A 16,225-nucleotide genomic window follows, 5' to 3' on the forward strand; every position below is an offset into this window, starting at 1 on the left:
GCAATTTCGAGTATACATGTTAATAACGTAGAGAATCATATCCTAACCTCTTCCTAATATCTCAGATTAAAAAGATATCAACAACTTTATTCTTTTTTTTATTCCACCAGTGTTAAAGTTCTTAACAACTTTATTCATTTTTTTATTTCAAAATAATCATATTATTAATTTTTATCGGCTAAATCTCCATGTTTTCGTCAACCTTTAATAAATTGTAAATTAAAATTAGTTTTCTAATTAGATCTTAATTTACTTTTAAATTTTGAATTTAAAAATTAAAATTAGTTTTTGTATCAAGATTTCAACATTTTTTTAATTATTTGGAAATTAAACCTCACCTTTTTTTTTTGTTTTAAAATAAGTTCAATTTTTCCATCCTTAATAATTTAGAAATTAAAATTAGTTTTCATATTAGATCTTAATTTATTTTTCCAAAATAGCCCATGTTTTTGTATAAAATCTCCCAAATTCCATCTACATTTTATTAAATAATTAATATAAATATATATATTTTAAAAAATCAGCTAAATTTTTTTTAAGAGACGAGGAAGATAACTTTTGTATTTTTTTGCTCTAAGTGAAAGTTTTTGTTTTTCCACCCGAAGCGTTTGAGATAGACTTGAAAATCAAAGATGGAAGATGGAAAATGAATATAATATTTGCATGCTTCAAATATTTATATTATTCTTTTTGAAAATGCACGATGAAGTTTCTTTTTTAAAATGCATGATGGAGTTGAAGATAAACCTCAAACTTCAAACGGAAGAGGGTAAAGATTGGAGGTTGCCGCTTCAAGGTGGAAAGATTAGGGCTTGTCCACTCGAGAAAGATGAGATCAAAAAAGAAAAATGGATATGAAGGAAGAGAAAATGGAAGATGAGAAACGAAAAATAAAAAAAAAATGTATTTATTATATTTTAGGGTAGTTTACACTTTATCTACTTAATGGTATTTTGGGTTTTTGCAAATTCTTATTTATTGTTTTTCTTTTTTTCATTTGGTCATTTTTGAACTTTAAAATTGCTATTATTCTTTAAAAGTACGTTTTTGGAAATTTTTTTAGATATCAACGCCAAGCACTGGATGAATGTGCTACAAAAGCTCAACTTCCTTTCACAAAACCCTTCAGCCATTCACACTCTCAATCTTTCATCCCTCCAATTTCTCACAAAATCCTCTCTCTCGTCGGACTTCCATCGACACAGAAAGTAATCGAAGCAACTCTCCAACTTCTGAAGCCCAAACCATTTGCTGGAGCTAATGTGTTCGTCTCTCGTAATCTTGTCGCTTCGGAGATGTTCGATCCTTTTCACGACGCTCTCAAGCAGAATGGGGCTGAGGTTTTCCTTTGTTGCGATCCCTCTCAAAACGCCCCTAACGACTATCATGTTATCTCCTCCGCCGATCACGTACCAAACGTCTCATCCATTTCTTGTTCAATTTATATGGCTACTTCGGATTGGCGATGTGTTTATTGGTTGTTGATTCCTGCTTTCAGGCAAAGTTCGAGGATCTTCGCGCCAAGGGATGCAACTTGTTAGGTATAGTTAATTTGTAGTTCCAGCCTTTTCTTTCTTTATTTTGCGGAATAGAATTGGAGAGAAATTTTCGACTGGAGAATGAGATTAACAGGAAATTGAATGTCTCCATTAATTTGTCAAATGTATAGTTACCGAATTGCAGTTAATATTTGTCAGTGCATGCTGCATGTACGCAGTAGCCGAGTAATATATACTTCACTGCTCTCTCTTTCCGAATAGCCAAACATAGTTGTTTGAAATTCTCATTTCAGTCCGACGCCGGGGATTTGGTGCGTCGCTGACAACTTGAATTTCTGTTGGGAAGGTCCTCAGTGCGTGATGTCATGTGCAAAAAGAGCACAGACCTCTTCCTCAACAGGGTTATACTTGCTGCCTTGCCATGGATGGTGTGAAAATCTTGGCATCCGGTTTTCAGGAAGATGAAAAGGTACGTTGCAAATGTTCCTAGTCCACCCATCTTTTTTCTTATTAGTAATTAGTAATTTTATTTTTGTAGAACTAATGACACAAAATTGCATTGCAGGTTGAGATAGGGAAGTTAGTTAGTGCAATGGGGGGAGTATTGCTTACGAAAGCATCGCTAGATGTCAGTTTTTTTTCTTCACTCTGTCTACATTTTGGAAATATGAATGCTATCATAGTGTGAGAGGTTTCTTTATCGACAAAATTAATTGGAGTTCGAAATTTGAAGAAGTCTTTCTATGACTGTCCCTTGAACTCCAAAGGTTTGCACTCCATCCCTGTGCCAAACAAATAGATGCTTCTTAAATATTTTTCTGGAGGAATTGAGAAAGTATTGATGCAAACTTCTGTTAAATGCGTTAAATTACGACTTTCAAGCCAATTTTGAATGGATAGCCGGAGTAGAAACTGCAATTATTGATGAAATTTGATACTACTGATGATTTTTATTTTTAATTTTATATTATTATTAATTTCGTAACTTAATTATGTTCAATATCTTAAACCGATATTTGAAATGAGAATTGAATATTTATCTTGTTTTTATTTGTTACTGACTATTTCAAATAAATTCGTTATGAAGGATGGATGTTTCTGGGATACCAATGGGCACATTCTCTATTCTCCTCTTCCTTGTTGTGTCCCTTTGCCTGGATTTGAAAACATACGGTTTTGTGTTTCACAATATGATGATAAAAGACAGAGTATTGTTAAGAAATCTGTGTTTTGTACTTGGGGCCAAGTTTGTGGAGAAGCTGACAAAGAAGGTAACCCATCTAATATGCAAGTTCACGGATGGGACAAAGTATGAGGCTGCTTGTAAATGGGGGAAACAATGCATTACAGCTGAATGGATATATGAGTGTGTCAGACAAGTAACTTTGCGATTTTGTTGCTTTTCAATTATATATGTTCATATACATGCATATCCTGATAGAATTCTAGACCCATTGTGTTTATATTTCTTCTCTTAGATATGGAATGATTTTGTTTGAAAACAAAATTTTCAGAGAAAGATTGTTTCTCTTGATTTGTATCGCCCAAAAGAAGTTACAGCTCAAGACAGAGTGACATGCTTGTGCACTGTCAGCCAATTTCCTACTCAAGCTGCCCCAATGATAGCCAATGAAAGCGTATCCCAGTTTCCTATCCATTCTGCCATTCTGAGAGACCAATCAGCTGGAACTAACAGTAGCTCTATAGGAGCAGCTGAACGAATAAGTTATACTAAAAGAAGGCGCAAGTTATTTGACGAAGCCATACTTTGCGTTCAGTTTTTGTTGGAAACAGTTCCACTCAATCTGACTGCAATTTGAATTCCACAAAACAAACTACATCAAAATCTTCTGTAGTAACTTCACACGTTCCTGATGTCGCTTCCGCAATCGAGGACTTGTTGGAGCAGAAAACTAAGGTAAAATCTGGTTTGAGCTTCAATTCCATTACTTCATTCCATTTTTATTATTATTTTTTCCTTCAAATCCTTCTTTTTTCCATTCTTTTTAAGATTCAAGATCAGAAGTCACCTGGAAAGACTGGCTGCAACAAAAGTGTATCCTTCTATTAGGTTTAAACTGACTAGTGGACATGGCCATTCTTAGCTCTTACATCCAAAGCAGTTAGTCGTACGAGGACAATTTCTTTTTCTTTATCTGTTTTACTGAGTCAAAAACAGCCTTTAGGTTTCATTATTACATTCTGGTGGAGCGAGAGAAAGAACAGAATCGTCAAAGGGTGTGAGAGTCCTTATTGCGATGTTTGATCCCTTACTGGATTCTTTGTTTCTTCTGGGACATTTGTTTTGTTATTATTTGCTAGACCTTATCTCTTTATTGGAGCCTTTTTTGCACTTTGGTTCTTTTTGTGGGCTTTCTTTTTTATGTCCGTTTATTCTTTCATTTTTTCTAAATGAAAATTAAGTTTTTTTTTTTAAAAAAGAAAAAGTTATTAAATGCATCTGCATTTAAATAGTATCTAGTGATAGACTTTAGTATCTTATCGTTGGTTCCCACTCCACCTAATCTATTATTACATGCATCTGTGTGCTTGTGTTCTAATTCCTTCTAAACTATTTTTACGGGATTTTCATAGCCATGTCTTTGAAGAACTCCCCCTTTTCCTTCCCCAGAAGAAAGTTCACTCACAGTATGTTCATTCAGCTGTTGTGATTAGTTTGTAGAATTGCCCATGGTTTATCTTTTTTGGTATTTTCAATTCATTTTTAAGACAAATGTTGATGTTTTATTTTTGGTGTAGCTGACTTACTTTGCCATGGACTATAAGAGCTAATTGTTCAAACACGTGAATTTAGGTTCATCATCAAAAACCACCGTAGCCGATCGTGGGGATCCTAACGATCCCCGAGTAAGATTAAAACGTGATTGCGTTGGGATTATGGATGCTTTCAAACTTGAGCAGCCTTTTCATCATGTTGTAATTCTAGCCAACACCCATCTTTATTGGTAAAATTTTACTTTCTAGTTTCCTTTGCCCTTATCTGTAAAGTCTATATGATTGCTTTTAGGACCTGCTGTATTGAAGAACATCTTATCCATCCAATATGTAAAGAAATGGATATTTTGTTACAGGGATCCAGAATGGGCTGATGTGAAGCTCGCTCAGGCTAAGTATCTTTTATCACGCCTAGCTCGATTCAAATCTTTAGTTGCTGAAAATTTTGAATGCACACCCTCAGTACTTTTGGCTGGCGATTTCAATTCAACCCCAGGAGATAAGGTTTGTATTCTATCTCGATTTATCATTTGCATTGAATTTCCTCTTTCTGAAGATATGGTATATAGCTATTTCATTGTTATTATCATGTCTAAATTACAAGTTTAGTCCCTTGAACTTTGTGTCTCCTTGATTGCTTAACTTTCCAAAAGTGTCTAAAAGATCTGCATGCTTTCAATTTTGTGTAACCAAGTCTTAAAATTTTAAATTCATACATTTAGTAGGTTCTGTTATACAGGGTAAATTTAGATCTATTAAAAACATAATTGAAAATTCATAGATTTGTTGGACACAAAATTGAAAGTTTAAGGACCAAGTAGATACTGTTTCAAGTTTAGGACTTTTCCATACAAAATTGAAATTTTAGAGATCAAATAGATATAAACCTCAAAATTAAGGACTAAACTTATAATTTAACCAATTGTTATTGAGTATATAGACTTATTTTTAGGCGAAGTGCTATAGAACGAACTGATGACCATAAAGTCACAGGGTGACATGAAAAGTACTATTGTATGGAATCTCATATAGCAGAAACATATAATAGAAAAATATTTAGATAGCTTATATTATCTTTCAAAAAATATAAACTACATAGTTTAAAATGAAGATGAACGGTAAAGAGTTTGATGCTATAACGTTCTTAACCACACCACCTTTGAAAATAAGTAATCTAGAAACTTACTGGTTTCTGTTGGTGCAAATGTGAACCGAAGTTCAAAGATTGTTCTCTTATTTTTTTGTCTCTTGTTGGAGATCATCTCTTATAATTTATTTTTTATGAATGTTAAAAAGTTCATTTGTTAATTTAAAGTCTGAACAAATGTCTGTTCCACCGTAGTCTCAAATACCCTTATAAATTGTTAGCATGGGCATTTTGGTCCCTCGTCCTTTTAAGTCTAGTTTACATTTAGTCCATATAATTTCACATGTTACACGTTTACTTAAGAATTTTGAATTCAAATTCCATTTGGTCTTTAGATTATGTTACACATTTACTTAAGAATTTTGAATTCAAATTCCATTTGGTCTTTGGATTTTAAAATGCAAGATTTAGACTTGAGTTTTGGGTTTTGTTTCAATGTGGTCCAAATTTTAACAATTTTTCTTCCTTGTTAAATTAAAAAAAATCACAATCATATTTATTTTACATTAATTAATTAAAACTTAACTCAAAAGCCAAAATGGTATTATTGCAAATTCTAGAGGAAAGATTTAAAATATTTAAAATGAGAGGACTAAATGGAAACTAAACTAAAAAACCGAAAAGGTTAAAAAGACCGTAACATTTTGGAACCTAGGGCCAAATGAAAATTAAACTAAAAGGGTTAGGGGTATTAATACCAATAACCTTTGAACTTAACGAAAAATGAAAACTAGTTTAAAAATCTGGAAAGTAAAAATTGTATATTTTTTTCCCAATTATCAAAATAAAATCTTGAATAAAAATATCCTAACATCATCTTCTTAACTTGACAAATAAAAAAAAAAACAAAAAAATAAAAAACATGTGTAACTTAGGTTGCATCCATCATCGTGCAACTCAAATTGCACACCAATAAAAATATACCTTGACAAAAAAAAAATAGATTTTTTTTCTTTATGTAGTAAAAGTAGTATGCTAGACTGCACATAATCATGGTAAAATATAAATAAGTTCCTTACCTTTCTCCTTACCTTTCTCTTTTTACAACTCATGAACTCTAACTATTGGAGGCCTAATACTTGCAACTTCTCACAATTATTTAATTATACCAATACCTTGTCTCAGACAACTCTCCTTCTGGATTTTCCCCTGAATGTTTGGATCAAGAGCTTCCTTTACCCCTTTCTAGTGTTTATGACAACATTCTAGGAAGTGAACCTTCGTTTACAAACTTCACCACTGACTTCACTCGCACTCTTGATTACATATTTTTCTCACCTTCATAAGACCCGTTAGCTTTCTAGAGCTCCCAGAATCAGAATGGCCAGAGATTATTGGTGGGTTACCTAATCATAGCTACCCAAGTGATCGTCTTCCTATTGCTGCTGAATTTGAAATCACAATGGAATAAGTTCAGCATTTCAAATCTTATCCCTATTTTTTTCTCCTTCTATTCATATTGATTGTTTCTTTTATTTAAATGGAACAGACATTTGTTCTAGGTTCCATTGAAGTTGAGAATCATTGTAAACCTAGATCTTTCTTTTTTTTCTTTGCTATGGTTAAATTATAAGTTAATGTTTGTTCTGTTACAATTTTGTTCCTATCAATATTGATTAGTATTAAAGTTAGTATACTATTTTGGACGTTGTTAGTTCTTGTACTTTTATATGTCGTACTATCAATACATCTTAAATAATTTAGTTCATCTGATTTCAACAAATCGTAACAACATTTGAAGACATTATTTATCAAATTGGTTAAAGTAATTTTTTAAAACATTAAAGTAATAGCAATAACTAAGTTAAGATTTATAAAAAAATATAGAATGAAGATGGTACAAACTCTATACTTTCCTCCTCATTCTGCTTCATGAGGAGAAAGGTCATCTTTTTTATCGCTTTCATGCTTCCTGGCTCGTGGGTTTTGGTTTCGAAGACTTTTTGTAATTACTCTATAGGTGTTAATTTGATAGTTGGAGTGCGTTCCCATAGGTTCTTTTTTCCCTTCCTTTTCCTTTTTGTAATTACTCCATGGTAGTACTTGGATCTCATTCTCATCACAACTTCCCAAAACCATCTAGGACTGTTGCATAATTAATGGTCCGATGTCTGATTAAAATTTTAAACCACCAAAATCATGTGAATTGAACAATGAGAATTGTTGAGAAGGATTGAATTTTATGTTTATTTGAAACTCAACATCTAATGGACCGGCCATTTGAAATGATTTTTTTAAATGTTTATAAATGCTGTTTTCTTCACTTGTAGAGACTATAATTTAAACACATGAGAATGTTTAGGGCAAGGAGTTGATAATTCGTTATATAGTCTTAGGTTATTATAGTTTGTGCTTGAGGTGTGAATTATTTTAGTTTTGGTAATAATATTATGTGATAGAAGGTAAAACAGTAAAAACGGTAGCAAATTAGGTAATTGGGGATTTATAGTCTTACTATAGTCAGTGCCTCAAACATTTTCGTAGAAAGTCAATTCAAATATCCCTAAATATAGGTTCTTTTTTGGTTATTATCTCTTTGGACATCCAAAATCACAAGCTTATAAACAAAAAATTCTAGCAAATAATAAAGAAGTAGAACTCATTACTAGCCAGCAAATCATACTTCTTACAAACAACGTTGAAAACAAAAGGAAAAAGGAATGGTTCAATTACAAACACACTTACTACTTACTAGTAGTAAAATCACTCATTCTCATGCCTTTATGTCCTATGCAATTGGTCATATTATTGTTATTCAACAAGGGCTTTAATTTTGATTAGTGGGGAATTTGTTTTTTTGTCATTATCTTTAAATGATGATCACTTTATCATACGGATCCAATTGATAAGTTAACTAGTGAATTTGATAAGTAGAATTCTGTCACAATTAGTGTTAAGTAAAGTTGATATAAGAAGAGTCTTCCATTTGACACATCATATTTGATGTGTGTATATAGTGTAGATATGCACATACACTTTTTCTTTTAGTTCACATGGGTTGAGATTTGAAACCCCAACAATCTTTTGATATAGAATATATGATCAAGTTGTGGCAGGTACACATTGTGTTATACACTTATGTATGTAATATACTAAAGATGGGACCGTGGGCATATATGACGGCTTTAGTGAAACACAAACGGAGTCTCAGGTGTGTGCCCATCTTTCTTTTTGCCAACTATAACTCTTATCACTTATAGTAATTTTTTTAAAAATTGCCATCATTTTTGACAACTTGATTACAAGAGGACTAAAGAACGAACTACAACTCATAAGATTTTTTATGGAGTAGGAATTAGGGTATTATGGACAAATTCTTAATATATTAAGATTATGATTAGTTTCTTGTATTAATTAGAATTAGGATTAGTTTGATTTTAATAGAGTACTTGTCTTCTTGTATTCACAAATTTAAATATTAACAAAATTCTCTCATTTGGTCTACACCAAATTGGTATCGGTATTAGAGCAACCGTTTTGACCAACTTTGATTGCCATCGATGGAAAATTGGAAAACTTTTCGTGACGCTGATCACAAGAGGGAGCTTTGTGAGTTGTTCTCATTGCTAAACAACACACATCTAACTAAAAGAACCCTTGAAATTTTAAAAAAAAAAGCAAAAGAAATTCATATTAATTTTGCATGGATGCATTAGTACCCATCAAGGAAGACAGAGGTGAAGAAAAAAATATAGTAGTTGGTTAGTTGGAATAGACAAGAAAGTCAAAATTTCTTCGAAATGAAGAATTGGAATTCTGATTCAAGTGATTCAAAAGAGAAATTCTAACACAATAATTTCTAGGCCATGTAGTTCCGTCAGGACTCGGTTTTTTAGTTCCGTCCCAAAACGTCGAACAAAAGGTCGATGCTATGGCCTAGAAAGAAATCACCCAGCTTAGAACAATGTCAGAGGTCCCGAAAGTTCAGCTCTAACTGCTGGGTGGCCCCATTCCGAGTAATATTGAAGTTTCTTACCCATAAAAGTCGAACGACGATGCCCTGGACTTAGGTTTTTAGTTCCGTCTCGAAACGTCGAGAAAAGGGTCGATGCTATGACGTAGAAAGAAACCGCCCAGCTTAGAACAATGTCAGAGGTCCCGAAAGTTCACATCTAAGTGCTGGGAGGCCGCATTTCGAGTAATATTAAAGTTTCTTGCCCACAAAAGTCGAACGGCGATGACCCAGACTCGGTTTTTAAGTTCCGACTCCAAACCTCGAAAAAAGGGCCGATGTTATGGCCTAGAAAGAAACCACCTAGCTCAGAACAGTGTCAGAGGTTCCGAAAGTTCACATTTAAGTGCTGGGTGGCCTCATTCCGAGTAATATTAAAGTTTCTTGCCCACAAAAGTCGAACGGCGATGACCCAGACTCGATTTTTTAGTTCCGTCTTGAAACGTCGAAAAAAGGGCTGATGCTATGGCCTAGAAAGAAACCACCTAGCTTAGAACAATGTTAGAGGTCCCGAAAGTTCACATATAACTGTTGGGCGGCCCAATTCCGAGTAATATAAAAGTTTCTTGCCCAGTAAACCAAACGGCGATGCCCCGGACTCGATTTTTTAGTTCCGTCCCGGAACGTCGAAAAAAGGGTCGATGCTATGGCCTAGAAAGAAACCACCTAGCTTAAAATAATGTCAGAGGTCTCGAAAGTTCACATCTAACTGCTGGGTGGCCCCATTCCGAGTAATATTGAAGTTTCTTACCCACAAAAGTCGAACGACGATGCCTTGGACTTGGTTTTTTAGTTCTGTCTCGAAACGTCGAGAAAAGGGTCGATGCTATGACGTAGAAAGAAACCACCCACCTTAGAATAAAGTCAGAGGTCCCGAAAGTTCACATCTAACTTCTGGGGGGGCCCCATTCCGAGTATATTAAAGTTTCTTGCCCACAAAAGCCGAACGACAGTGCCTCGAACTCGGTTTTTTACTTCTGTCTCGAAAAGTCGATGAAATGGCCGATGTTATGGCCTGGACAGAAACCACCCAGCTTAGAACAACGTAAGAGGTCCCTAAAGTTCACATCTAACTGTTGGGTGGCCCCAATTCAAGTAATATTAAAGTTTCTTGCCCACAAAAGTCGAATTGCAATGCCTCGGACTCGGTTCTTTAGTTCCGTCCCGAAACGTCGAAAAAGGGGTCGATGCTATGGCCTAGAAAGAAACCAATCAGCTTAGAACAATGTTAGAGGTCCCGAAAGTTCACATCTAAGTGCTGGGTGGCCCCATTCCGAGTAATATTAAAGTTTCTTGCCCACAAAAGCTGAACGACGATGCCTTGGACTCGGTTTTTTAATTCTTTCCTGAAACGTCGAAAAAAGGGTCGATGTTATGGCCTAGAAAGAAACCACCCAGCTCAGAACAATGTCAGAGGTCCCGAAAGTTCACATCTAACTGCTGGGTGGCCTCATTCCGAGTAATATTAAAGTTTCTTGCCCACAAAAGCTGAACGGCGATGCCCCAGATTTAGTTTTTTAGTTGCTTCCCAAGACGTCGAAAAACGGATCGATGCTATGGCCTAGAAAGAAACCACCCAACGTAGAACAATGTCAGAGCTTTCGAAAGTTCACATCTAACTGCTGGGTGGCCCCATTCCGAGTAATATTAAAGTTTCTTGCCCACAAAAGCTGAACGGCGATGCCCCGGACTCGGTTTTTTAGTTGCTTCCCAAGACGTCGAAAAAAGGATCGATGCTATGGCCTAGAAAGAAACCACCCAGCGTAGAACAATGTCAGAGCTCCCGAAAGTTCACATCTAACTACTGGGTGGCCCCATTCCGAGTAATATTAAAGTTTCTTACCTACAAAAGTCGAACGGCGATGTCCCAGACTCGGTTTTTTAGTTTCGTCCCGAAACGTCGAAAAAAGGGTCGATGTTATGGCCTAGAAAGAAATCACCCATCTCAGAACAATGTCAGAGGTTCCGAAAGTTCACATCTACGTGCTGGGTGGCCCCATTTCGAGTAATATTAAAGTTTCTTGGCCACAAAAGCTGATAGACGATGCCCGAGACTCAGTTTTTTAGTTCCGTTTCGAAACGTCGAAAAAAGGGTCGATGCTATGGACTAGAAAGAAACCACTCAGCTTAGAACAATGTCAGAGGTTCCGAAAGTTCACATCTAAGTGCTGGGTGGCCCAATTCCGAGTAATATTAAAGTTTCTTGCCCACAAAAGCCGAACGACGATGCCTCGGACTCGGTTTTTAATTCTTTCCCGAAAGATCGAAAAAAAGGGTCAATGCTATGGCCTAGAAATAAACCACCCAGCTTAGAACAATGTTAGAGCTCCCGAAAGTTTACATCTAACTTCTGGGTGGCCCCATTCCAAGTAATATTAAAATTTCTTGCCCACAAAAGTCGAACGACGATGCCCGTAACTCAGTTTTTTAGTTCCGTCTCGAATCGTCGAAGAAAGTGCTGATGTTATGGCCTAGTAAGAAACCACCAAGCTTAGAAGAATGTCAGAGGTACCAAAAGTTCACATCTAAGTGTTGGGTGTCCCATTCCGAGTAATATTAAAGTTTCTTGCCCACAAAAGTCGAACGACGATGCCTCAGACTCGGTTTTTTAGTTCCTTCCCGAAACGTTGAAAAAAGGGTCGATGCTATGGCCTAAAAAGAAACCACCCAGCTTAGAACAATGTCAGAAGTCCCGAAAGTTCACATCTAACTGCTGGGTGGCCCCATTTCGAGTAATATGAAAGTTTCTTGCCTCGAAAAGCCGAACGGCGATGCCTCAGACTTGGTTATTTAGTTCCGTTCTGAAACGTCGAAAATAGGGTCGATACTATGGCCTAGAAAGAAACCACCCAGCTTAGAACAACGTCAGAGGTCCCAAAAGTTCACATCTAACTGCTGGGTGACCCCATTCCGAGTAATATTGAAGTTTCTTGCACACTAAAGTCGAATGGCGATGCCCCAGACTAGGTTTTTTAGTTTAGTCCTGAAACGTCGTAAAAGGGGTCGATGCTATGGCCTAGAAAGAAACCACCCAGCTTAGAACAATGTCAGAGGTCTCGAATGTTCACATCTAAGTGCTGGGTGGCCCCATTCCGAGTAATATTGAAGTTTCTTGCACACTAAAGCCGAATGGCGATGCGTCGGACTAGGTTTTTTAGTTCTGTCCCGAAACGTCGTAAAAGAGGTCGATGCTATGGTCTAGAAAGAAACCACCCAGCTTACAATAATATCACATGTCCCGAATGTTCACATCTAACTGCTGGGTGGCACCATTCCGAGTAATATTAAAGTTTCTTGCCCACAAAAGTCGAACAGCGATGCCTCAAACCCAGTTTTTTAGTTCTATCCCGAAACGTCAAAAAAAGGACCAATGTTATGGCCTAGAAAGAAACCACCCAACTTAGAACAATGTGAGAGGTCCCGAAAGTTCACATCTAACTGCTGGGTGGCCCCATTCCGAGTAATATTAAAGTTTCTTGCCCACAAAAGTCGAACGGTGATGCCCCAGACTCGGTTTTTTAGTTCGGTCCCGAAACGTCGAAAAAATGGTCGATCCTATGGCCTAGAAAGAAACCACCTAGCTTAGAACAATGTATGAGGCCCCGAAAGTTCACATCTAACTGCTTGGTGGCCCCATTTTGAGTAATATTAAAGTTTCTTGCCCACAAAAGCCAAACGACTATGCCCCGGACTCGGTTTTTTAGTTCTGTCACGAATCGTCGAAAAAAGGGTCGATGCTATGGCCTAGAAAGAAACCAATCAGCTTAGAACAATATCAGAGGTCCCGAAAGTTCACATCTAACTGGTGTGATAGAACTAAGACATGCACAACGGAAAAAGAATTGAATTTCTAGCATAATTGCCATAATTAACAAGTAACCCTAAACTAATAAAATTAGGGTTTTAGGAAATATTACCTTTGAAGGTTTAAAAAACTTTGATACCTCCTTCGCAATTCAAACCGAGAAGACCACTAGTGCTCAACTACTATCCTTTGGACAAAGAACCGGGTTGTGGGACTCAATTTGATGTAGAAAGTAATGGAGATAAAAGGAAATTGGAAGGTAGAAGTGGAACTTAGTGGGCTAGGTGTCTACATCTCATATGGCCACATATCCCACTAAGAGTTAGTGGGATTATCCAACAAAATGTCGGATTTTCCCACTAACCTAGTCCAAGGGTAAAATGGTCAATAGATATTTTAAGTCAAAAGTCAAACTTTGACTTTTTTTTTTATCAAAAGTCAATATTTTGACTTTTTACTGTTTTGTCCGTCTTGACTGATTCCAACCTCCCGAGCATGAATCCGCATTCATTTTTCTAAAATTCAAATCACAGGCTGGTCAAAGTTTGACTTTTTAAAGTCAAAAGTCAACATTTTGACTTTTTACTATTTTTGACCAATTCCATCAATTCCGAGTTTCTTAGTATGAATCTGCATTCATACTTATAGTATGTAAAACATAAAGCTCTATTTCTAATTAGTAAACCGACGACTATATCACTATATTTGTCGGTTTCTCTTTCTTCTCCCAATTCGAACAATTCGACTTATTTTATCACACTGTTCTAAGCTTAATCCATATGAACTAGCAGGGGAACCTAATGAACCTAGATCATGGGTTCCAACGATTCAAGATTAATTAGCTAAACTCTTTTAGACCGAGTTAATCAACATTCGTTAACTGACGGGTTATTCCACTAAAGTCTCGTAGTTGCACTCCCCTCACTATAGATATATTTGTGTCCATTTGATAAAACCATAATCAGTAAGTTAATCCTTCACAGTTTGCTCGTAACCTTGGCTACATCTTGCTCCTTAAGTCCCACAGCTGTTTTTCTCACAGAGTCTGTTTTTTTCATAGCTTTAGCCGAATTCAATTATGAGATTTCTTATTTTTTATTTAAAATTTAAAATAAATGCTATTATACAATTACCAAAATATTTTCCAGCAAACAATTTCATAGTTGTGAAAATAGGAACTCATTTAGGTTAAGTTTGAACTTCATTACTCTCAAAATTATTCTGTGTATCCTTAAGTTTTTAAGTCTTTACATGTATTCTGCCTTGAACGATTTGATAGTTTAGAGCTTTTTTAAAGTTTTGTTATAGGTTTTTTTTTTTTTTTTTGTGAAATATGAGGTGGCTGGAATATAAGTAGTTGGATGTGTGCATATCTCATTTTTAAATTTTTTCAGGTGGTTATCTGATGAATGTCATAAATTTTATCAACCTAGGCTCATTTAGATTAAGAATCTCGCCTGAGATTGTTGAAATTGGACTGAGATTTGTTGAATGAGTCTTGAGATTGTTCAAGGTTTGTGTTCATATGCATTATGTATTGGTTATCGGGGTAGATTTCACCCGAGATTAACCAAGATACATCATAGGATGCATATAAAACACTAATATCGTGACATCACATGTAACTAACCCAAGTGCATCTTGAATTTATGTTGTTCTTGACCGAGATTGGATCAAGATTACCTTGAGTTCTAAGACAAAGTACTTATTTTCTTATGTTACCTGTGTTCTCTATTTGGTAAATGCCTCTTGTCACTAAAATTCGCAATTCAAACATTTTCCTTCCAAAATTGACATGTCGTTCTCACTCGGCGAAAACTATCTCCAATATTAAAAACAAGTTAACTCCTAGGCAATTGTATATGTTTAGGAAAACTACATTCAATCATTTCTTGGACATTAGGTTGATGTTCAGTGGATCTTTGTGTGATTACGTCTTCTTAAGAGAGTTTGAGGATGATCGATGTGACGTTATTAATTTTAATTTACTCAGAAGGTGTCTTTCAGACAAGAAGATTTTGGCATTATTACGAGGTTGAGGTTGAGGTATAGGTCAAGACATGTTGTTGAGTTTGAACAGGATAAAAGCTCTTAGATTGAGACGCTTATATTTGGCTGGTAGGGCAAACATGAACGGGTCTAAATTGGATAAAGATTACCAAAACCTTCAATTTGAGAGTTACAAGCCTACGGTGAAGATATCCCTATTATATTTCATCGAGTTAGCAGTGATGGGGGTAGAGAGGAGGCAATATATTGAATTGGACCATGTTGGGCCTCACAGATAATTGTAAGGGCTTCATCAGCTACGACTAGGGTAACTTCATATGGGTTAAAACGCTTAGCAGTTTGAATAACAAATCTCCTGAGTCATATAGCCTATATAGGTTCCTGTTCGGATTTTAGTTTACCAGTTTTATGCTAATTATCGTTTTTTTTTTCAATACCTATAGTTTTTGTTATTATTTTATTCACGTAATTGTTGCATTTGTAGGTTGGGCCTATGAGATAATGTTGTCCATTAGTGGATGAGTTTCTCAAAAGCAGCGCCATGATGCCCAAACTTTATGCGTGTGCATGTCTGTCTCATGAGTTTCAAGCACTTGGCCATTTTTCTACAAATAGCTACATTCTTCCTAACGATATTAAACTGAACGTCGTGGGGCGCTGCATTATATTGTAAGGCTGAAGCATAATTAGCTTCATATCCTTTCTCGAATGCCTCAACTTGAATTGGTTGATGTTGCATGACTTCAAATTGACTTAATTAGCTCCAAAATGATTTTAGCGCCAAATTTCATCTCTTAATTGCTTAAATCATATAACACAATCAAACAAGATCTTAAAATCACGGAACAAACCTAAATTAAGTGGAAATATATAGAATATTTCCTAAGCTATCAAATTGGTTCTTTTCAAACCTAACAAAGCATCCAGCAAATTGATTACCACATTAATGGCCCTTTTTATTCTTCTAAAGTTATTTTTGTCACGAATGAATTAACCATTTCTGTTCAAATACTTATAGTGACAATATTTTTTTATATTTTATTAAGTTATATTTTCGAAACAAGAGTATTTTATGA

The 16,225-nt window shown here is 35.6% G+C and overlaps 1 protein-coding gene across 4 annotated transcripts; it reads left to right on the plus strand.

Annotated features, from left to right (window-relative positions):
- Positions 1-1,398: 1,398 nt before the first annotated feature.
- Positions 1,399-15,941, plus strand: LOC101204821 (carbon catabolite repressor protein 4 homolog 4-like). 4 transcript variants are annotated; one of them, XR_004216784.1, is made up of 8 exons: positions 1,399-1,541; positions 1,846-1,968; positions 2,065-2,266; positions 2,587-3,417; positions 4,315-4,465; positions 4,592-4,739; positions 8,439-8,533; positions 15,634-15,941. XR_004216784.1 is itself a non-coding variant. In XM_031885729.1 (4 exons), the coding sequence occupies exons 1-4, from the start codon at positions 4,398-4,400 to the stop codon at positions 15,176-15,178; spliced, it is 366 nt and encodes a 121-aa protein (XP_031741589.1). In that variant the 5' UTR covers positions 4,155-4,397; the 3' UTR covers positions 15,179-15,602. The 4 variants fall into 4 exon arrangements, 1 of the variants encoding a protein (XP_031741589.1); XR_004216783.1 differs by having other exon boundaries at positions 1,400-1,541; positions 1,793-1,968; XR_004216785.1 differs by having other exon boundaries at positions 1,424-1,541; positions 1,684-1,968.
- The last annotated feature ends 284 nt before the right edge of the window (positions 15,942-16,225 follow it).

The sequence above is a fragment of the Cucumis sativus genome, chromosome 5 (genome assembly GCF_000004075.3).
Source record: "Cucumis sativus cultivar 9930 chromosome 5, Cucumber_9930_V3, whole genome shotgun sequence".
Classification (NCBI taxonomy): Eukaryota; Viridiplantae; Streptophyta; class Magnoliopsida; order Cucurbitales; family Cucurbitaceae; genus Cucumis; species Cucumis sativus.